This window comes from Ochotona curzoniae, unplaced genomic scaffold (assembly GCF_017591425.1).
Source record: "Ochotona curzoniae isolate NIBS_2020 unplaced genomic scaffold, NIBS_Ocur_1.0 contig_54, whole genome shotgun sequence".
Classification (NCBI taxonomy): domain Eukaryota; kingdom Metazoa; phylum Chordata; class Mammalia; order Lagomorpha; family Ochotonidae; genus Ochotona; species Ochotona curzoniae.
The window spans coordinates 2,114,743-2,138,735 of NW_024466464.1; the positions used below are offsets into that span (position 1 = coordinate 2,114,743).

General features: G+C 55.7%; 1 protein-coding gene across 1 annotated transcript in view; it reads right to left on the reverse strand.

Annotated features, from left to right (window-relative positions):
* SDK1 (sidekick cell adhesion molecule 1) overlaps nt 1–23,993 on the reverse strand; it is a 516,271-nt gene that overhangs the window by 145,117 nt on the left and 347,161 nt on the right. The window contains exon 17 of the mRNA XM_040989963.1: nt 20,047–20,228. Coding sequence (XP_040845897.1) covers nt 20,047–20,228 — 182 coding nt within the window. The remainder of the gene's footprint in view (nt 1–20,046; nt 20,229–23,993) is intronic.

A 23,993-nucleotide genomic window follows, 5' to 3' on the forward strand; every position in this document is an offset into this window, starting at 1 on the left:
ATTTGTAATATTATTGGGAAGGTAGTGAGAGAGAGCGAGAGAGAGATTGATTTTGCATCTGCTGATTCATTCCTCAAATCCCGACCACAGCCAGGGTGGGCCCAGGCTGAACCCAGGGAGCCAGGTCTCCACCTGTGATTGCCACGTGGGTGACCAGGGCCCAAGTACCCTGAGCCATGCTTAGCCACCATGCCAAGGCTTGCCCAGTCACAGGAGACCAGGCACCCCGAGCGGGACCCCAGCCGCCATGCCAAGGCTCACCCTGGTCACAGGAGACGAGGCATCCCGAGTGGGACCCCAGCCGCCATGCCAAGGCTCACCCTGGTCACAGGAGACCAGACACCTCGAGCGGGACCCCAGCCGCCATGCCAAGGCTCGCCCTGGTCACAGGAGACGAGGCATCCCGAGCGGGACCCCAGCCACCATGCCAAGGCTCACCCTGGTCACAGGAGACCAGACACCTCGAGCGGGACCCCAGCCGCCACGCCAAGGCTCGCCCTGGTCACAGGAGACCAGGCACCCCAAGCGGGACCCCAGCCGCCACCATGCCAAGGCTCGCTCAGGCATCCCCAGTGGGACCCCAGCCACCATGCCAAGGCTCGCCCAGTCACAGGAGACCAGGCACCCCAAGCGGGACCCCAGCCACCATGTCAAGGCTCGCCCTGGTCACAGGAGACCAGGCACCCCGAGCGGGACCCCAGCCACTACACCAAGGCTCGCCCTAATCACAGGAGACCAGGCACCCCGAGCGGGACCCCAGCCGCCATGCCAAGGCTCGCCCTGGTCACAGGAGACGAGGCATCCCGAGCGGGACCCCAGCCGCCACGCCAAGGCTCACTCAGGCATCCCGAGCGGGACCCCAGCCGCCATGCCCAGGCTCGCTCGGGCATCTGGAGCGGAACCAGCCGCCATGCCAAGGCTCGCCCAGTCACAGTCGTATTTTTCCTCTCTTTGGGAATCTGCTTCCCTCAATGGTACTTATCAATAATTTACTCAGTTGTTCAAGATGCTACCTCTTCTATAAACTAAATCTGCACATGAGATGGAGTTCTTTTCTGTGATATTTGCTCTATTCCATGAGGCTTTTATTCAAGCATCAATACCACACATTGGTGATTGCACAGCCTACAAATTCATTTCAGCACCCACAGCCTCGTTCTACTTGCTCACTTTCTTTTTCGGGTTCTTTCACAGTTCTTCATTTGCTTCTCTGAATGGACCTAAACTTCTCCATGCACAGAAACAAAGAAACAAGTGTGCCTCTGTCCTCCTGGGGTCACGTGACAGCTCCAGGTCCTGTCCTCCTGGGGTCACGTGACAGCTCCAGGTCCTGTCCTCCTGGGGTCACGTGACAGCCCCAGGTCCTGTCCTCCTGGAGTCACGTGACAGCTCCGAGCCCTGTCCTCCTGGAGTCACGTGACAGCTCCGAGCCCTGTCCTCCTGGGGTCACGTGGCAGTCCAAGCCCTGTCCTCCTGGGGTCACGTGGCAGCTCCAGGTCCTGTCCTCCTGGGGTCACATGGCAGCTCTGAGTCCTGTCCTCCTGGGGTCACGTGGCAGGTCCGAACCTTGTCCTCCTGGGGTCACGTGACAGCTCTGAGCCCTGTCCTGCTGGGGTCACGTGGCAGCTCCAGGTCCTGTCCTCCGGGGGTCACGTGGCAGCTCTGAGTCCTGTCCTCCTGGGGTCACGTGGCAGGTCCGAACCTTGTCCTCCTGGGGTCACGTGACAGCTCTGAGCCCTGTCCTGCTGGGGTCACGTGGCAGCTCCAGGTCCTGTCCTCCGGGGGTCACGTGGCAGCTCTGAGTCCTGTCCTCCTGGGGTCACGTGACAGCTCCAGGTCCTGTCCTGCTGGGGTCACGTGGCAGCTCCAGGTCCTGTCCTCCGGGGGTCACGTGGCAGCTCTGAGTCCTGTCCTCCTGGGGTCACGTGGCAGCTCCGGGTTGGTATAGGAACACAGACATCTGTGCGATCCTGTCTTCCCACTCAGGAACCTAGCAGGCCACCCGCGCTGGGCAGGCGCACCTGCCCCGTTCTTCCCGCGTTGGCCGTTTCTTTTCAGTGTGGGCGGCTTCTTCTCTGTTCTGTGCTGTGCTCTTGCAGATGGGTCTCCCCTCTGAACGTCACTTCTGCTGTGTTCTGTGAACATGATCAGTTGTTTTTGTACATGCTGATTTTACAACCTGGTAGTCTGCTCATCTCTTTACTGCTAATAGTACTTTGCGGATATCAAAGCTTACGATCTGCAAATAAGGACAGTGTAATCGCTTCCTCTGCAGGCTGCGTGCCTCTCGGTTTGGGCTCTGCCATGCAGAGGAGGCCGGGCGCCTTGGGCACTCTGTGGCAGGAATCCCGCACTGCCTCGCAGTTAAATACACGGAGAGGACACACCGGGGGAGACGCATCCCCGCATCATTGCGTGTCTTTACCACAGGATGTGTTGAATTTGGGCAAATGTCAACACAGCGTTGGAGTAAACCGTATTTGGATGTGGTCTAACGTTTTTCAACGTGATAAGGAATTTTGATTATTTTTAGCAGTTTTCCATCAATATTCAAAACTGATCCACGAACTCTTTAACACAATTTCCACATTCTTTGGAATCGTGTGTGTGGACCAAGACATGATCAATTTTCAGTGTCCCCAGCGCACTTTTATTTTTATAAAATCTTATTTATTGAAGGCCAGAGTTAGGGAAGAGGGGGAGGTGTTGGAGAGAACCTTCTGTTGATCGGGTCATCCCCCAGATGGCCACAACAGCTGGCCGAGAGAGGCCGAAGCCAGGAGCTTCACCCAGGTCTCCACGTGGGTGCAGGACTGCAAACACGTGGGTCTTCAGCTGCTTTCCCAGGTTTATTAGTAGGGAGTTGGATGGGAAGAGGACCAGCAGGGTTGCTGGTGTCACAATGGTGGCCTTATCTGTTATCCCACAGAGCCCACTTCCACCACGCAAAAGGATGAGATCTCAGCGCAGATGCGGTGCAACAGGTGAAGCCATCTCACGGCACATCCCCCCTGCCGAGCGCCCGGCTCCAGACCCAGCTTTCTTCCAACGTGCCAGGGGGCTCAAGCACTTGGGTTCCCACCACTCATGTGGGAGACCTGCATAGGGCTCCTGTTTCCTGAGAGCCTGGCCAAGCAATAGCTGTTGTGAGAACTCGGGGAGTGATCCAGTATAGGGTAGAAAAGGCAAGGGCAGGGCAGGGCAGGGCAGGGCAGGGCAGGGCAGGGCAGGGCAGGGCAGGGCAGGGCAGGGCAGGGCAGGGCAGGGCAGGGCAGGGCAGGGCAGGGCAGGGCAGGGAAGGGAACATGTGCCACTCACACCTGTTTTCTCTTAGGTAACCCATTCCTCGCAAAACACCCAGCGTGCTTCCCACCACAGGCCAGCACCTGCTTCTCCCCTCTGCCTCTGGATCGCTGTGAGCACACAGCACAGCCCTTTCTGCTTCTCCTCCTCCAAGCAGACGGGGTTTTCTCTGCCTGCCTATGGCCAGGCACGGGAGGCCAGCCTCACCTCGCCCGGTGAGGCACTCATTGGAATCTGTCATCCGTATAGGGAGATGAGCGTCATGCTCAGAGCTCTGTTTAGGTTAAATCGCCAAGTCCTTGGGTGGTACCATGGTCATGTCACGTCGCCCAGCCCGTGTCACAGCCCCGGTTTGGACCCAAGCGAGCCGCCTGGGCTAACCCATGACGTGTTTCACAGCGTGCTGATTCTAGCAGTCCATTTATTCAAGTAGAGGGTTGTGATTTCTGAGTCTGGGACAGAGCAGGGTGGCTGTCCCTCAGCAGTGCCACCTCTGTCCCTGCTACACTCGCTCTGGGTCCCTAACAGCCCGGAAGGTCTGACTACAATTCCCAAAGGCAGAAGGTGAACAAGAGCTCATGCTTGTTGCATGCCACACGCGGTGGCCTAAAGATGGCGCCTGGCGGAAATAAACACGTCAGCAGGAGTAGCTCCTGTCACGTACATTGGAGAGTATTGCGCAGGCACTTGCACATGCGCTGAGGGCTGACGCGTGAACAGCGGCGTGATCAGCGCGTGCACAGGCCTCTTGCCCTATCCAAACTGCAGGATTGGCGTGTGGCCTAGAGGCTCACCAATAAGCCGCCACTTGGGCGGAGCCATCCCCGATAAGAGCGAGAGCACGAGCTGGGTCGGGGCCTTCCTCTTCCTCATCTTGGTGTGCACAATAAAGACTACCGCGGAAGACTTCACTCGCCTCTGCCTCTTATTGCGGGTCGATAGGAACGTGGGCGCGACACATGCTGGGCCTGCCCTGGCCCGGGAATTCACCAAATCTGTTTCTCTATCTACAGAGTGCTTACAAGAGTGAAAGAACAGCCCAGGAGAAAACCCCGAAGCTCTAGAATCAACACGCCCTGTGGGTCTATTAACTCAGTAACAGTCCCCAAAGGAAAGAAGTCGTGAGGTGTGACGGCTGGAGATTGCTTCCGTGGGACGCAGGGCCACATCTCCCCCACACTTCCTTCCTGGAGCTGACACCTGTTCCCCGGCCCTCTGCCAAGCTGCATACCTGTGTCCAGGCCTTTCCTACCTCTGCTAGCATTATGTCAGAATCCACAGAAAGGGAAGAGGTCACAGAAGGCAGGCTGACCTGGTCAGCTCGCTCAGCATGCAGTCTGGCCGCCAGCCCTGTGTCCCTCCACAGGACCAGAAACGTGGACACGCAGCCAACCTCGCTCTGAAACTCCGCCTTCCCAAGGTTGCACTTGGTCCAAACGGGACAATCTTCTAAAGCTGCCGACTCATCCCTGCGGGGGCCCCGCCTCTGAGCTGGCCACACACTTTATACAAACACGCTGGCAGCCGTCTCCTTGGTGACAGACGGGACTTACGTGAGTGGTGGCTCATGCATGGCGTGCTGCGGCTCACGTGGACTGTTTCTGTGAATGGCCCATCCCCATGGACGCAAGTCCTCCTCTGTGGCCGTGTGCAGGGAGGGGGTGTGGCTCCGACCCCTTGTGGGACACACCTCTCAGGGCCATGCGACACGTTTTCAAACTGGGACACGATGGCCAGAGCCCAGCTGAGTGTCTGGCTCAGGGGGTCCGGGTGCGGCCTGAGAGCTGGCGTGCCTGCCGGGTTCCCCAGCGATGCTGACGCCCGGTGCGTGGAGCCGCTGGGAGCAGCACAGCGCTGAGCTTCCGCTCCCTTCTCTGCCCCCTGTGCTAGTATGCTTCCTCTGTTAGAACCCAATTAATTGGTTGACAAAAAAAAAATCCTACTGTCGTTCTCATAAGCCTCTTTTTCATCTTTTCTTTTTTACAAAATAGTTTTATTTTTATGAATTTGCAGGTGGGGGGTGAGGGTGAAGTGGGAGAGAAAAGGAGACCCTTCCTCCCACCGGCTCACTCTGCAAACGCCCCCGACAGCTGGGGCCAGTCTGGGTCCACGCCAGGAGCCAAAACTCCAGCCACATCTCCCCTGTGGTGGCCAGGGAGCTGGGGCGGAAGTGGAGAGGGGTCGGTCCCAGGCAGGCCGAGGGGAGGCGCATCCCGCGGGGGGGGCTCGTGCGCTGCATCCCGCGGGGGGCCGTGCGCTGCTCTCACCACTTCCCACGGGGAATGGCTGCTGCTCTCTGCAGCTGCACAATTTGTGACTCTGCCAGGCAGGTACTTTCCTGCTGCTAAAAAGAGACACACTTTGTTTCTATTTCTGATATCTCATTTAGCCCAAACAGCATTATGAAGATGCCATAAAACTTATTTGGAACACCCCCTGAGTGAATTCTAGGCTATCATTAAGATTCATTTTCTCTTCAGTCTTCATAAATGGCAGAAACCGTTTAAAATAATGGTTAATCAAAAGAAGCCCGTGCTGACTGTGGAGTTACACGGTGTTTGGGAGATTCACAAAGTGTCACATAAAGTTAATCCAGTGACGTTGTGAAGGCCAGCCGTGGAACTGACGAGGCCTCCTGGGACAGGTGGCGGGAGGGACTCGGGCCTCGGTGGTGACAATGGATTGATTCGTGTGTCCTGCTAATTAGGCCCATCAGACTGACACAAACCAACCCAAAGATACTAACTAGCTCAGTGACAAGGCTGGGATGTTGGCTGAATTTAGCACACAGTACAGTTACGGCACACTGTCCAATATAATTTTTATATCCTGACATACCCAGTTGTTTTCATTAAAGCAACACTCCCTGATCTGTTACATGAACCTCACTGTTTTAACCCAGCATCGTCCTGTGTTACTCCCACGTGCAGTGTCAGTGATCCTTGCTGGTGGGCAGCCATGCCCGGGACCGTGCCGAGTGCACCTGCTGCCTCCAATGCCCGGGACCGTGCCGAGTGCACCTGCTGCCTCCAACTGGCTCATCACAGCTCGCCGGGTGCAGGCCTGGACTCTGCTTCCGGGCCATGCCTCTGGAGTGGGGCTGTGTGTCTCTGTCACTCCTGCACTCCCTGGCTCTCATCAGCCTCAAGGCACAGCACCTCAAAGATCAGGGAAGGCAGCCATGGATCCCTGAGCCGGCCCCTCTGGTACCCCAGGGCTAAGGTTGCACGCCTTCCACACAGGGGCGAAGCAAGCTCATTACTTGGAGGGATTACCGGACACGCGTTGCTGCGCGGATGTATATGTTACAACCTGCAAGCCAGCTGCTGTCGTTAATTCCAGATCATTACCGGCTTCTGCCATTAGGATCCACCTGAACGTGCCCGCCGCATTAGACGTTTCTAATGCATTATTACGACAACAAATCTTGGGCTAACCAGCCCGAGTATCCTTCCTCACGGTCTTTGCAAGAAAACATGTTAACACCTAAAAAGTTCTGCGAGGCTATTCTTCCAATTTTGGTTTTTCTAACTCTGTTGGCCAGAGCAGCACAGGCAGGCTACACCGGCCCCTTCAATCCTTCTGCTGGCTCCATGCCAGGCTGGGGGCGAGAAGACAGTGCGGGAACATTCCTGAAAAGCACCTTTTCCTGTGCCGGATGCTGAGCTCCGACTGGGGCTGGCCAGAAGTGGACGCTCAAGCCAGCTGGCTCTGGGTGCAGCAGCGCCTTTAGCTGGCTGAGTCGGCGTCTCCTCCTTGCCACCATCCAAGCACCCTGCTTTCTAAAATCCCCCTCCATGTTTTCTGACTCCACCTGTAATTGGACACACATGGTTCCCTTTCTGGTTTTATGGCAGCCTGCTCTTGGTGCTGGCATGGTCAGTAGCACACACACACACATGCACAAACATGTACACACATACGCACACACATGTGTGTGAACTCTCACACACGTGCACACCACCAATACACTTAGGACCGGTGTCACGGCCTGGGGCTGCGCTCAGCACGGACCATGCTGGGGACACCTTCCCGAGCAGGCTCTGCGGTGAGGGAGGCATCCAGGCGGCTCTGCTTCAGACATCAGAGGTGTTGCCAGCCATATCTGTATGTACTGGCTACATGCCGTACCCAAAATGGCGCCGGCCAGAAAAGCCACATCTTGGTGTTTGGTGCAGAGTCACGTAGCATTCACTGTACTGCGCAGGTGCCTAGCGCATGCGCAGTGAGCTGCGGCGCGGCAGGCACGTAAACACTGGGACTGACGAATCCAGTCGCCCAGAACCCTGCGTAATCATGACGCCGACCTATCATCGGCGGAGGCGGGGCCAGACAGCACATAAGAGTAGAAGCCTGCCGGGATTCACGCTTCCTTCCTCATGTTAGTGTGCACAATAAATTTTACCGCAGGAGACTTCACACGCGTCTGCGTCTTATTGCTGGGCGGTAAGACACGTGGGCGCGACAACTGGTGCCAAGAACCCGGGACCTGGAGGGAGCCTCCCGTTCAAAACGGGACGGAGTCAGAACTGCGGCCATAAAACAGGTAAGGAGCTCTGAGAGGGAGAACTTTCGGGTGACTAGGAGCATAAATCGGAGGTATATGAGCCGCCGCTTCTGGTTATAGACATGGGCGCACAGGTCTCTCTGGTGAAATTTTTGCAGATGGTTTATGCCCCGCATAAGGGAGCGGTCAGAGAGAGTGATGAAGCCCTTCAGTCTGCCCAGGATAGTCTCTCAGAAACAGAGCGGGAGAGGAGAACCGGTTTGAAGCAAAAAATAAAGGTGAAACTTAAAGCAGTATCTTCCTCATCAAGTTCGGAGACTTCCGACGCTGAGGAAGGGTATAAGTGGGATAGGCGCTTAGAACGTAAACCTGCAGGAAATAGACAAGGATTAGAAAAGGAGAAGAAAGATAATGACGGTGCTACTGCGCCGGCCACGCGCGGCCCATGGCCTCAGGACTCTGGAGCCATTTCATCAATGGCTCCTCCTCCTGTGACGCCATCTGCCCCGCCCATGAGTTATGGTGCCGGCTCTTCCTTCATCGATGCAGCCGCGCGCCGGGAACTTCAAGATATGTTCCCCGTCTTAGAAGAAGAAAGGGAAAGAGTTCACAGACAGGTAGATGCAGCATTAGTGCGAGAATTGGCCATGTCTGTAAAGCAATATGGTCTTCATGCCAATTACACTTTGTCCCTGTTAGAACGTATGGGAGGAATGAATATGACTCCCTCTGATTGGCAATTTGTGGTGAAGGCTGTTCTCCCTAATATGGGATCATATCTAAATTGGAAGGGATTATAGCAAGAGCTTTTGGCTGAGACCGCCCGGGCAAACCAACAGCGCGGCGGTGATGCTTTGACCTGGACTTATAATATGCTTTCCGGACAAGGCCAATACTCTGATGATCAAAATAGATATCCATGGCCAGTGTATACCCAGATCTCTACTGCAGCTATAAAGGCTTGGAAGGCCCTTTCACTTAAAGGGCAAGAGAAACTGGGCATTACACAGGTTAAGCAGGAGCCAGATGAGCCCTTTGCTGATTTTGTGGCACGCGTAATGCAGGCCGTGGAAAGGACCTTTGACCATTGCGAGATCGTTTTCCAGCGGCCCGCGTCGTCCATTATATGGACGATATTTTAATTTGTACTCAAGAGCAAGATCAGTTGTTACAGATTTACGTTGATCTGAAGCGGGCTCTACAGGATTATGGCCTTATAATTTCATCCGAGAAGGTTCAAATGCAGCAGGTGAAAGCCTTCTTAGGGTCTTTAATTACAGAAACATATATTAAGCCTCAAAAGATAAGCCTCAAAATTTCTCATTTGCGAACTTTGAATGATTTTCAGAAATTAGTGGGGGATATTAATTGGTTGCGACCCTTCCTTAAGATCTCTTCTCAAGAGTTACGGCCTTTGTTTGCTCTGCTTGAAGGCGATTCTGATCTCGCTTCCAGGCGAACCCTCACCCATGAGGCACAGCAGGTCATAATAAAAGTCCAGGAAGCTATTGAAAAGGCTCAATTAGTACGCCTAGATCAAAATCAGCCTTTTGAGCTATGTGTATTGCCTACAGAAGTTTTCCCCACTGCTGTATTATGGCAACAGGGCCCGTTACTTTGGATTCATTCTCAGGTTTCTCAGATTAAGTCTATTCAATGGTATCCATCTGCGATCGCGTCAATAGTGTTTAAAGGATTAAAATTAGCCTTAATTCATTTTGGGGGTCATCCGGACCGCATAATAGTCCCCTATACTGCTCAGCAATTACAAGTGCTGAGTGGGTGTAGCAATGAGTGGTCCATCTTAATGTTTATCTATCAGGGAATTTTTGATAATCATTTTCCAAGGCATCCATTACTACAATTTTTACAGTGACATCCTGTGGTTTTTCCGATAAGAACCAGTGCCTGTCCTCTCCCTGGTGCTCTTACAATTTTTACTGACGGTTCCTCGACAGGAGCCGGAGCCTTAGTTGCCGGAGATACTGTGATAAAAAAGACCTTTGCGACGGTTTCTCCTCAGAGGGTTGAATGCCATATGGTGCTTTTTGCCTTACAAACCTTTCTAGAACCTTTGAATATTGTTTCTGATTCTCAATATGTAGTTAATGCAGTGAATGTTTTGGAGGCCGCTGGCTCTATTTCAGGGTCCGGCCCGGTGGCGGATCTCTTTAAACAAATTCAACAGGCCATCTGGCATAGAAGCCACCCCTTTTATATAACCCATATCCGAGCTCATTCAGGTTTACCAGGGCCATTAGCTCGAGGGAATGCTCTTGCCGATGCCGCCACCAGAACCCAAATCATGATTATGATGGTGTCTCCACCATCCTCAGGGGAGAAAGCCCGCCAGTTTCATTCACAATTTCATGTTTCAGCCCAGACCCTCAGACTCCGATTTGGGATCACTAGAAAGGAAGCGCGCCAGATAGTTCTTGATTGCCCTGCCTGCTGCGAATTTAGACCTGCTTCACATGAGGGGGTCAATCCTAGGGGATTGAGACCCAATCAATTGTGGCAGATGGATGTGACGCACGTCCCATCCTTTGGGAGGAACCAATTTGTTCATGTATCCGTGGACTCCTTTTCTGGTGTGCTCTTTGCATCAGTTCTAACTGGGGAGAAGGCCATCCATGTAATCCAACATTGCTTAGAAGCATGGGCCGCATGGGGTAAACCTGAGTGTATTAAGACTGATAATGGCCCCGCCTATACTTCAGCCAAATTTCGTGATTTTTGCATGAAGATGGGCGTTAAATTAGTGACTGGCATCCCTTATAATCCACAAGGTCAGGGGATAATCGAACGTGCTCATCGCTCTATCAAGGAATTGTTGCAAAAGCAAAAAACCACCTGGGAATCACTTGGCCTCGCCAGTCAGAGCCCTCGGGCCACTCTAGCCCTGGCTCTCTTCACCATCAATTTTTTACAGCTGGATGAGAAAGGCCTCAGTGCTGCAGATCGTCATTCCCTCAAGACGGCGCAAGAGCAATCTTGGGTCAAGTGGAAGGATGTTCTGGAGTCCAAATGGAAGGGCCCAGACCCAGTTATTAGGCAGGCTCGAGGAGCCATTTGTGTGTTTCCACAGGACGCCCCAGTTCCGGTTTGGGTTCCAGCTCGATTGACTCGTTCCTGTCCATCACCGCCTTCTGACGTTTCTGCAACTGCTGGAGCGCTTGCACGAGGATCTGACTTGGGGAAGATTCATGCAGACCCGCAATCAGAAACTCCTCCTACAATCCCACAGGACAATGGTGCCCCGCCCAGTGCAAACACAGCTGATGGTGCAACTAATGGTCTGTATGGCGCTTGTGAGGATCGTGATTGCTGAGCCACGATGAGGAGTTTTGAGTGTTTTTCCATGACCCTTACCGGTCGCCCACTCAGCCCGAGTGTTTCCTCGATTTTTCTTCTTTGGATTTGCCTTTTCTCCCTTATGATGATATTAAGGAGAATATGAGTAACTTTTTATTCTCCCTACAGGACACGCTTTGTTTTCAAGCGTCTCCTGAGAATTTTAGTGTCAAGGTTTATGTGTTACTTATATTCCTTTTCAAAATGTTTCAATGGCTGCTAATCTTTCTTGCCAGCTTTCTTCCTATCTTTTAGGAAATTGGACGAGAGAATTTGATATTTTACAGTCGGAGTTGAGAATTGCCATTGTCCAGATTAATTCTACACGGGTGGATCCTGTTGTTGCTGAAACCCTGGCTACTTGGATTTGGAACATCACTTCCCATATTAAGGAATGGGTGGGAGTGGTTGTGCTGATTCTGCTCTTGTGTGCAGGCTGTGCCTTATGCCTTTTTTGCCTGTGTCGTCTGAGACACCGCGCTCAGCGAGATTGTGTGACAATACATCAAGCCCTACTAGCCATGCAGTATGGTGACTCCCCCATGGTATGGTTGAGCATGCTTCAACAGGCTTAGTTAAGAGCATGGACATCATGGCTCCTGCACCTCAGGTCATTATGGCATTGCACTGAGTTCGAGCATGATGCATAATGCACCTGACTAGCCCTTGCACCTCGCAGGACTTATCCATTGCACGCGAGAGGGTAGTCAATCTTATAACTAACTTGTCGAGACATTGCTCTTTACAACCACCGCGGTTGTAGCCCATGACGGGTAAGATAGACCCAGACAATTATCGGTCTAAGACAGGGACTACGTCAAGCCACGCAGCCTCCCTATGACGGATCGTGCGCCTTGAGTCTACAACCTAAGACAGGCCCATACCAGCTTATTTTTCTATTGTATAAGAAAGAGGGAGATGTTGCCAGCCATATCTGTATGTACTGGCTACATGCCGTACCCAAAATGGCGCCGGCCAGAAAAGCCACATCTTGGTGTTTGGTGCAGAGTCACGTAGCATTCACTGTACTGCGCAGGCGCCTAGCGCATGCGCAGTGAGCTGCGGCGCGGCAGGCACGTAAACACTGGGACTGACGAATCCAGTCGCCCAGAACCCTGCGTAATCATGACGCCGACCTATCATCGGCGGAGGCGGGGCCAGACAGCACATAAGAGTAGAAGCCTGCCGGGATTCACGCTTCCTTCCTCATGTTAGTGTGCACAATAAATTTTACCGCAGGAGACTTCACACGCGTCTGCGTCTTATTGCTGGGCGGTAAGACACGTGGGCGCGACACAGAGGGGCTCCTCCACGCCCGGCAGCCCTCAGAGCTGATTCTGAGCACTGAGAACCAGGGCAGAAGGCAGGGTTCCAGGCAGAATGCGGAGATTAACAGGGCCCAGCACCGGATAGAAACATCAAGCATTGCGGCTTGAATCAGCCACCCACGGATGCTTTGCTTATGGCGTCATGCACTGAGCTTGGATTTCACATTCCAGATACAGAAAGGCCAACTGCGACACTGTCCTGGGAGCTCCCAGGCCAGCAGGAAGGAGACACCAACCATGCCACAGTGTCATAGCCCCAGAGGGTGGGCCTTCCTTGCTGTGCCTGCCCACGGGCAAATCCCCCATTATCCTTTTTCTCATGAGGCCATGCACACCGCAGACAGAGTCCTATTCTACGTCCTCCAGGCCCGGTCAGCCCTGCGCCTCTGCCGGTGGCTCCTGTCCACACGGGACCCAGACGCCTGCTCTGTCTTCGACAGCAGGGTATATGAGACAGGCTTCCCAAACTGACCCCAGTGAATCCTAAGTCCTGCGGGGGGCCTGTGAAAGCAAGGTCAGCCAAACATCCCATATTGCTAGAATTCAGGATGTTTCAAAGTGTAAATCGCAAACACATTAGTGGATCAGAGAATCGATTCGGTAGCCACAACAGCACTTTTGAAAAAATGAAACAGCGTTGTAGCAACGTGACGGATCAGAGGACCTCGTCCACTGTGAGGGTGACTGCTATCCACGCAGTGCTTGTTTCAGTTGCATGCGTGTGCTGGGTTTCAACGCAAAACAGATTCTGTATTGTGCACGGCAGGCAGAAGAATGTCCCACAGCCCTGCGGACCCCTGCCACGTGAGCGCCAGAGAGGGGACTCATTTCACACCCACTCTGCAAATGGCAGTGAAAATCCGTGAGCAGTGCACACCCATGCTCGATATATGCAGAATCAAACAGCCAAGAAAGCAACCCCCTCAGCCAGGGAGGTAGCCCAGCTAGGTTTCTATTCCAGCAGGTTCCAGCTACACGGCCTCGCGAAAATTGGTTCCCTCTCTGTGGCTCCATTCTCCCCTCTTTACAAAGCGACTGCGATGCGACCCCGTGACTACAGAGGATGAATGAGATAAGCTAACGAGCGTAAGTGCACAGCACAGCATCACGCACACGGGGCTGCGGTGGCTTCTCCTTGCCGTGCTCGCTCCCCATCCTTTCCTTTCCGGTAAGTTCTAACAGACCAAATTAAGCCTAATGGAACATCCCAAAGCTATTTTGTTCAGCTTTTACCTAGTGTTTTAGGTGGAGCTGTAGGTACAGCCTGAGGGTGGCAGTGTTAGGGACCGAGGAACAAATCTTCCGTGCAATGTCATTTAATGCCACATTGAGAATTTCCCAAGAGGAGATAAGAATGGAGCTTGCAAACACAGGGTTCATTTATAATCCTTACTTTAGCAAACGTTCCAAAGCCCCAGTGAACATTTAGAAGCTCTTACTAATGTTTCAGAAATGTGGATAACCAAATGTTTCTTTCAAAATATGAAATATTTCTCTTTCATTAAAAGGTAATGTTCTGAGACCAGAATAAATTACGATAGTGCAAATATACCTGTTATAAGAAGAAAAATGATAAATAAATAAATAAGGGAGGGGGGAACAACCCTTAAAATCTCAGCGTGCTCAAAAGGATGCTTCATAGGATACGTTGTCCACAGACTCTGTAGAAAAATCAACATCTATATCTTAATGGATGCCTTTACCACACGGGTACAAGAAGTGTCCACCCGTGGGCTGGTCTGAGCATCTAAGGGAATGGAGACCCAGCCACCTGTGCCTGGGGACCCCACGCTCTCTTCATGGGGGTCTGAAGGATTTCCAAGCAGAAGGGACCTCGCGCCCCAGGAAGTGACTCAGCACTGCCTGCAATGGCTGAAGGACTCTCCCCACGGCTCTGGCACCGCTGCCCATCACCCTGGGCGTCGGGTGGCGCACAGCTCAAAACTCAAGCTCCCTTTTCTTGTTTCTGCTTGAAACCAAAAGTATATTGGTGACTGGGGGCATTCTGAAATTCTCCAGCAAATTTTAGGTGATTTTCAATTTCATAATGAAACTTTGGCAGGCAGTTTCCAAGCAGATGAAAAATGTAGGTCATAGCTTTTCCGGCCGTTGGAAGGTTCACTCAGCCGGGCTGGTGTGGGAGCCTTACTGTCCTGTGTAAAAAGTCAGGACACCACACAAGAGCAGGTGCGTTCAGGGTGTACGGCCTGACAAATGCTAGCACGGTCCACTTCCAAGTGTCTTGAGGACTGAAAGTCACAAAGGCAATGTCACTAAAGTCTATGAAATGTGATTGATGATGGGTTCTAGGGGTTGAAGCCAGAGCAGGGAGAGCTCCTACCAGCCACCCCTACGTGTCCAAGGGCAGGCGGAGGCCGAGCACTTGCGAGCAGCGTGGACAAGCCATGCATCCCCGGCGGCTCACGGATGGACAGGCTGAAAGGAAGGCACAGTGTGACAGAGTGACAGTGTGGTCAAGGGGCTCCAGGCGGCAGCCCTGCACACGGTGAGCCCAGAAGAGGAACTGCGAGCTCAACTTCCTCCCCAGCTTCCCTGCAGGAAAGGCACATTCTGGGAAGCAGGGGGCAGGGCCACGGCCAGCATGGCACGGCCCGCCAGCATGAGCCCCTCGCCCACCCCACCCGAGCCAGCACTGCTCAGCCATCGTTCTGTTTGAGGGGGCAGGCTAATGAGCTCCACGCCCACCTTTCGGCAGGGTAAGGCGGTCCCCAGAATCCCGACGCTGTCGCCTCGTTGCAGCCAAGATGGATCCTGGCTCCATCCCTGGGTGCACAGGGCCTGGCGCTGGCCGAGAGGAAGGGCCGAGGCAGGCTGCACCGAGGCCTTCTCCCCACGAGGCACGTTGCCTGCTGCTCTCCCATCCCCTAGCAGGCGGCTGGGCTGTTTTCCTTGTGTTCCAATCATCTCCCAGATCAGGCTGACAAATCATTAATTGTACGAGTTGTCCTCTTCCCCTCGAATGTGCAGGCTTTTAATTATTCCCCTTTCAGCTTCAAGGACCCATCAGCCCCTAGGCTTCTCCACCATCAATGCTAATGGCTGTGGGACGCTTCAAGTGCACGTAGACGCCCCCAGTGCCCGAACAGCCCCGCGGGTGAAGGGCAGGGCAGGTGCCTCAGCGCCCATGGGAGGCGTGGGCAGAAGGCACGGCCCGCAGGAGCCTGGATTTAGTTTCTGCTGATTCCAGCAGAGGCAGTGCGGAAGCAGCCCTGGGAAAGCAGCCTTGGGACAGGCTGCTGGCCGTGTCCTGTCCGGAGGCTGACGCGCCTCTGGGCCTGGCTCCTCAGCAGGGATCGCTTCCCGAAGCGAGCAGAAGCTGCCCAGCGTGTCCAACCCCTTCCTTCCTTAACAATATGCAGTCGTGTGTCGAGCAGAAAGAACGCAGAGAATTCTGACATCTGTAAGCCACAGCCAGTTGCAGATGGACCTCTAAGGACGCTCCCCAAAGAGGGGCATACCTGACCATGGAGCACTTTGTCCTGGCTTCCAGACGTGACAGCTGGTGTCCTGCAGCCAGCTTACCACCAGGAGGCACATGCTAAGATTGCTAAGCACATGGAAAAAAGGGGTCGGATTCTTTGTGGGCCCCACAGCTGCCACCGCGATGCTGCACCTCCTGCTCTACGGAGGAGAGGAAAAAAAAACACCCAGATTTCATTTAAGCTCCTGTTATTTTGGGTCTGTTGCTAGCAGCTGGAAGCCATTCCTGAACAGCAGGGACAGCTGCAACTTGCTTCCCCCAGGCGGCACTGCGGGGGTATCATTCGCAGAGACCCCCGTGTCTATGAACTACTTGAGGATCCTTGGAGGGAGTTGGGGAGACCCTCCAAGCACGCCCAGGACCCCTGCCGAGGGGCAAAGGAGTGGCCATGTGGGAGCAAGGCCGAGCTCTCCCAGGCCTTACCCTTGCGCAACAAGCGCTGAGTGGAACCTCCTGGGCTGGACTGTAGGCCCCCAAGGTTGACCTCGTGCACAAGAAGTGTGGAACATGTGGGTGCCAGGCTGCCAGGAGGGCAAGGCTCTGCAGGGGACAGCGGCGGCCGGCCTGGCAGGGAAAGCGGCCCACACGTGGACAGTGCCACTGCTGCTTACAGGTGTCCAGCCTTCCCAGGAAACAGTCCAGCCCTGTTTCCTTGTCACAACCAAGCATAGCGTGGCCAGGACACATACGAACGCCACAATCTTGCAAAGGGAAAAGCTGAGGCTTAGCAGAGCTGATGTGCTTGCAGCACAGAGCAGATCAAGTCTCAGAGCTGGGCCTGGCCGGACTCCCGCAAAGGGCTGTTGGTGGGAGTCACGGCTGTTCCCACCCCCACCTCCCTCTGGGCTCGTGCTCCCTCCCAGTGCCCACACTTCTTCCGTCACCTGCTGGTCACATCGTTTAAGAAGCAGCTCATCTGGGCTTTCCCTCCTGACCTGGTGGGACCCCTGTCCCTGCTGTGGCCGCCCCCTCGCCTCAATCATGGCTGGGACAACGACAAGGACAGGGCTGGCCTGGGCTTTGTTCATTCCAAGTCTCGGGGCTTGGCAGGATGAGCTGGGACGGATGAGTGGGGACCATCAAATCTCCCCAGTGCGTGGCCTCTCCTGATAACAGCCAGATACCCACACCCAGCCTGGCACGCAGCAAGGTCCTGGATGCGGACACCACGAGGTCCTCGTCTCCCATCTCAGCCCTACTTCCATGGTAGGTAGCCAGCCGTACCAGGTCAGTGGACATGGGCCTCTGAGGTCACCCATCTCCCTGCAAACACCACCATGATGCTGAGGAGTGCTTCTGCCCCCGGGACACACAAAGCAGCTTCCACCTGCACGTGGCTCCCAGACGGACTAAAGGGCACGCCTACCTATCTCACAATTCCCTCAAGAACACGGCATCCCTGGCCATGGACAGAGGGCCCCTGGCAATGCAGACCAGCCGGGGCCTGGATGTGAGCTGAGCATGCACCCCTGAGCCCCAGCTTCAGAGTGTGAGCGCCGTTACTCAGCCCTCCAGGAGACTGGGAAGTGAGTGAGGGCTGCCTGACTGCTTGGCAGCAAGCTCCTGCTTCCCCTCCGACGCCAGTCACCGCCACGCCTCGTGTCGGGTGGGTACATTTGATTTGGGGGGTCTACAGCACTTCTTAGAGCCAGTGTTGGGACTCCAAGCCCCGGACCAGCCCCAACGGCAGCATTCCTGTTCTTGGCTCAGGCAGTGTGTTGGTATTGTGGCCTGTCCCAGGGGAAAGGTGTGCCAGGGCAGGCAAGCCGAGAGGTTTCAGGGGGACGGTGGACAAGTCTCAGGGGCTGCCTCAGGCCTGAGAAACTGCAGGCCAAGCAGCCACTCTGGCATCGGGGTCAGGGTCTGCATGAAGGGCTCAGGGGAGGATTTCCTGGGGTCTTGGCCATCCCACAGCACATGCAGCTTGGGAAGCACACACAGGCAGGGCCTGGGGTTTCTGAGCCGGTGCTCAGGAAGTCTTCACACAGGACTTTCTGGAAGTAGGATCAGACACAGCCATCACGACACCCAGGGGCTCCGAGCACGCAAGCACAAACATCCGGTGTGAGGACAGGAATTACCAGCTGGAGGCCCCTGACAGCTGATGGGGACAGCCGTGGGAGTGTGGAGCCTGGGCTCTGGGCCAGCACCGGACAGCAGCACTACACAGGGACACCGTCACCAGTGTCCATGCATGAGCCAAAACCACGGAGCGACTCCCCCTCCCCTGCCCACAGGAGAAGCCCCCTGCGTGCAGCCATTTCTCCACCCAGAATTCTGGGGCTGGCACAGAGGCCGGAGCCCCTGCTGTGCCCTGCCCCAGCCCAGCAACATCTGTGCCCAAATCCCCCGAGAAGCCGAGTGTGCCAGGGGCTGCTGAGCCGGCTGGGGAGGACTGGGGGAGGCTGGGGAGGGTCTCCAGAGGACTGGAGAGCAACCCGCAACCCGAGCGAGCTGGTGCACACACGGCTGGGAACCAAAGTGGTCCCGGTCTGCCCTAGGAGCTGGAAGCCATGTGAACAAGAGGCTGCGCCCCGCCTGTGGAACTGTGTCGTTAACGGGTCTGACAAATGCACGTGAGCTGTCCCACAGTGCCCAGCCACCATCTCCGGCCCCACTCGCAGCCGACCGTCAGCACCGGGGGCTCGGCACCTGCTTACTACGTGGCCTCCAAGCTCCTGCCGCTCTTTTCTGCTCCCCCCGCCTTCACTGCACACTCCACAAACCCACACTCCTGGGCACAGCCTTCGACCCCTCACTGGCAGCCCGTCCCCCTGCGAGAGAGCCCGCTGCAGTGGCACTGAAGGAGGCAGTCACAGGGATGGCGACCAAGGCGGCAGGAAGAGCAACAGCCATCGCTCGAGGCCCGTCTGAGGGATTGCTGTTTTAGCACGAAATAGACTAATTAGAGCCGACAGGAAAGTCGCTGGCTTTGCCGTCTTCCTTTTCAAACGAATCGTTGAGAACAGCATGCAGACGGACGGGGCCTGCCTGGCTGTCCTGCATTTTAAGCAGCTCTGCCAGGCACTGCGCAAGCAGGACTGACTGCACCTAATTTATAAAGCAGGATTTATGGACTCGCAGATGACAGCAGACAGCCAATCAATAAGGGATGATAATAACAGCATGTAATATCAAGGAACATTAGGTCTCAGGCACGATTTGGGGAGAGAAGTGGGCACTTAGAAACCTTATCATTTGAAAAAGGTCAAGGCCTGGTAGCAATAAAAACGCCTAAGCAAATAAAATCACACCTGTGAACCAGGAGAGGGTACACATTGCGGAATGAAAAGGGATTTTAGATTTTGTAGAAAAATTACTTCCCCGGGCCAGGACTGCAGCGGCTGTGGGACCAGTGTGGCCTCCGAGAGCTGCAGCAGCGAAAAGCAGACCCGGACAGCACTGCCCAGCGCCCGCCCAGCGCCTGCCCAGCGCCCGCCCAGCGCCCTGCAGCCAACACAGCGCGAGCCAAATGCTGTCAAAAGCCTAAGGTCTTTGCACATGTATTTAAGAGCCACTGGCTTTATGACATTCTGTCTGGACATTGTTTTCTCCGGAGCTGGGGAAAGTTGTATTGATCTAGCATATTGCCTGTGCAACGGGAAGAGGCAGGAAAAAAAAAGCACCAAGTTGCAAATTCCTTTACCAATACTGATATTTACATGTTTAAAACCAAGATTGCTGAATAACCTTGGAAAAACATTCACAGGATGGCCCAGAGCAGGACGACCAGCTCTGCGGCCGGCGCGACGTTCAGGGATTCCATTCGCAAAGACCCCGCGCGGCAGACTCTTGCGGAGCGGACCCCGGCCAGGGGATGTGTGAAGACACCTCCTGCCCTGAGAGCAAGGCGGACGGAAGAGTGCTGGTTCCCGGCCGCAGCCTGCTGGGCTTCGCGGAGGCGGGAGATGAAAGGAAAGATGTGCGATTTCCCTCAAGGCTCCCTAGAGGACCGACTTCTCTTTTTATGTCCACCATGCTCCACTGGGTCCCACTGTGTGACACGGGCCTCGCAGCCCGGCGCGGGCGCGCACAGGCGGGCGCGGGCTTACCTCCTTGCAAGGTGTACTCGGTCACCGCCCTGCTGAAGACGCCCAGCCCGGCGCTGTTGTAGGCGGCCACCTGGATCTCATACTGCGTCCAGATGATGAGGTCTCGGAGCAGGCAGTAGTTGACCTCGGGGCTGGTGATGTTCCTCCGCTGGTACTCCCCAGGCAGGCCGGCCAGGCGGTACCTGCCAGGGAAGGAAGCCGTGAGGGACAGAAGCAACGCGGGCCGGGGGCTGGGGCCCCTCTGAACAGGAGCAGGGCGGAGTGTCAGTCCCAGACAACCCCGTGCCTAACGCAGGCATCGTGCAAGGTGCCGTCGGAGCTCACTCGGGAACGGACCACGCTGTGGTCAAGCTAAAGCCCTTAAGGGTGAGTTAAGAAGCACAGCAACTTTGGCAAGTGCACAGACCCCAGACGCAGGTTCCACCAGGCAGCCGCTGTGACGGAGTTGGAGAAGCACTTTCAGGGCGGGGAGCTGAGTCGTGGGCAGCACACGGGCTGCCGAGCACCTGGCGCTGTGACCACTGAGGAAGTCTGGGTTTGCCAGGGAACTAGAGTAGAATGTTCCTGATGCTTCTAAAGCGTCGGTTCAACGCTGAGGACGGCAGACAGCTCTCAGCGGGGGTGACTGGGCAGTGGGATCCTCCTGCTTTACAGCCGTGCTTAGGAAACCAGCGATGGGCCCAGCTCTGCACTGGGAAAACGCACAGCTGGAAACCCTCGCAGGCTGTTATCCTGACCCGCGGGCTGCGATTCCCATGGTTCCGTGTATGAAGCTCACGGACTGGACTGGCTCGGCTAACTGACCAAGGTTTCTGGACTGCCCCCATGTCAAACGAAGGACGCACCCAGTAGCAGGCACTTTCTTGTCATGCTGCAATTTCCATTTTTGAGGTGGATCTTGGCTTTGCACAAGAAATGGAAAGGGGAAAGATGGATGGGGACTCTAGTGCCAGGGTGGCACCAGTAAGTGATGTGTCTGATGACGATGGGACCCCCAGGTCCCAGGGGATCTGAGGGGGGTCTGCTGGACACCCAGGCCCAGGCATCAGTGAGGTTACCATTGGAGAGTGAATCAACGGATGGGAGATCTTCCTCTCTGTCTCTCCTCCTCTCTGTATATCTGACTTGGCAATAAAAATAAATAAGTCTTAAAAAGAAAGAAAGACAGAAAGAAAGAAAGACAGAAAGAAAGAAAGAAAGAAAGAGAGAAAGAAAGAAAGAAAGAAAGAAAGCCGAGACTCAGGCCCTTAAGTATAAAGAATGAAGTCTTCAAGTAAGATAAGAAGGAGAAAAAGTTTCTTCCCTGAAACCAGGACTTTTTGACAATACTCCTTTGTCCCCGGTACGAGAAAGACGATGCCTGGCAGAGGACAGCAGCACCTCGACAGCAAGAAGGCCCCGCAGCCTCCTCTGCCTCGTGCCCAGCTAGGGCCATCCCGTGAGGGCCTGCAGCCTCCTCTACCCAGGCCTGGCTAGGGCCATCCGGTGAGAACCCCCAGCCTCCTCTACCCAGGCCTGGCTAGGACCATCCCGTGAGGGCCCCCAGCCTCCTCTACCCAGGCCTGGCTAGGGCCATCCCGTGAGGGCCCCGCAGCCTCCTCTGCCTCAGGCCTGGCTAGGGCCATCCCGTGAGGACCCCCAGCCTCCTCTGCCTCGGGGACCCAGCTAGGGCCATCCCGTGAGGCCCCGCAGCCTCCTCTACCCAGGCCTGGCTAGGGCCATCCCGTGAGGCCCTGCAGCCTCCTCTGCCTCGTGCCCAGCTAGGGCCATCCCGTGAGGACCCCCAGCCTCCTCTGCCTCAGGGACCCAGCTAGGGCCATCCCGTGAGGACCCCCAGCCTCCTCTACCCAGGCCTGGCTAGGGCCATCCCGTGAGGGCCCCCAGCCTCCTCTACCCAGGCCTGGCTAGGGCCATCCCGTGAGGACCCCAACCTCCTCTGCCTCGTGCCCAGCTAGGGCCATCCCGTGAGGCCCCGCATCCTCCTCTGCCTCGGGGACCAGCTAGGGCCATCCCGGGAGGACCCCCAGCCTCCTCTGCCTCGGGGACCCAGTTAATGTGTGTGGGAAGGGAGATGGCCGTTCTGTGATTGGCAAAAATAAAATTTGGGTTCTCAAGCCACATTTCCACTTTACAGTCCGTCGGATCTTGGCAGCTACTGGCAGGGCATACTTTATGCTCCTGCCTGCAAGGCTCACAGCAGCTGCGCCGGTCACCGACGCTGCAGGAAGGTCCCGGAGGCAAGGGCCCACGGGAGCAAAACACAAGAAGGCTTTTCGAACAAACACCACAGACACTGTCAGGCTGAGAACTGGCTGCCCACCAAGGTCAGAGACAAGGGTGGCCAGGCCAAGACCTGCTGTCACCGGTCATCGTGAGCACGACCTCCTAGCAGGCTCCCCCCTTGGGCCTCTCACACCGTAACCCACATTCCAGGGAGAAGCCCAGAACCGGCACCACGGGGGTTCCCCCCAACCACACCGGAACTGGGTGGTCTTGGGAACATTCTGCAGTTCCCCGAGCCCTGGTTTCTGCCGTTGAGAGCAGGAATGACAACACTGGCACTTCGCAGGGTTGTTGCAGGAACCCGGTCCACAATGGACGTGGCAGACACAGAGGACGCGGCTCTTCCAGCAAGCGGCAGGTAGGAGGTGGCTCTGCGTGGGGACCAGCGAAGCCGCTGAGGCCAGAGCCTCTGCGGTGGTCAGGGACAAACGGCAGATTTCCCGTGTGCAAACCGGAAGGCAGCTGCTTCCGGGGTGGGCAGCCTGGGCCCCTCTGCCAGGGCCTGTCGTGCTGGCCACAGGCCGTCTGAGGAGGTCAGGCCGCAACACAGGCGTGGCAGCATCCTCCCCGAGATGGGGTGTTGCCTGGGAGACGCTCTCCACCAGCAGGAGACTTAGAGGGCACAACCCTGTGGTCCTCTCACAGAAACACCCTGCCCATTATTATAAATATTTTATTACTGCGCAAGCATCGCAGCCACTTCCTACGGCCAGAGGCGGGGGAGAACCGTTCCCACGTGCTCTCCCGTGCGTTGTGCCTGGGATGTGACAGGGAGACAGTGCCCTGGGGGACGCAGGGTGGCGCACAGAGCTGATGTGCAGGCCTGGGGATTGATTGTTCACAAGCAAATTTATTTTGGCACGGGCCTTTAATTTCTGAAAACTCCGGTATTCGCAGGCCCTGGCCGGTGTGCCCTTGTGTAGGGCTTTCTTGGTTTAAGCCCTGCACATACGACACCCTTTCTGTGCAAGCTCTACTGACACCACCAGAGAAAATCCTCTGCATAGCGGGAAACCCACGGAACAGAGAGGCGCGCAGTTGCTACCGTGGCCTCCTGCCATCAGCAGGATTTAATTATTCAGCTCAGTGCCCACAGCCCGGCTCTGCCCAGGACTTTTAAAGTCCTTCTTGACAGCGCCCACCTGGGGACACTTGGCCTCCCTGTGCTGGGGAAAGGCCCTGGGGCGCCGAGGAGGGGCTGGCCAGAGAGGGTGCCCATGGCTTGCATTCACTGCTGAGTGGCACCAGGAAGCTGAAGGCAGGGAGGGGCGAGCCGCAGGGAAAGGACAGCCACCTCAGGCCCGGAAGTGGGGGGTGCTGGGGGCTGACCCTTGGGGGGTGAGGACAGTGTACCTGTGACCTGCCCCACAACCAGAGCCCACAGAGGGCAGAATCCCAACCTCTCCCCGGCCCTTCCGTTACACAGAGAAGGGCAGCTGGGGCATGGTCATGAAAGGGGTCACAGCTCCTGGAGTACCCCAGAGGTGGCCTGTCCAAACCGCCTCTGGTGTGGGCATTTCGCCTAGTGGCTGCCACACGGTTGAGGGGGCGGTCAGTGTGTGCTAGGGAGTGTCTGAGCTCAGTCCTGGCCTGGCTCCAGCCTCCGGCGATGCTGGCCCTGCGCAGCAGCAGTGAGGGCTCACGCGGGAGATCTGGCCTGCGCT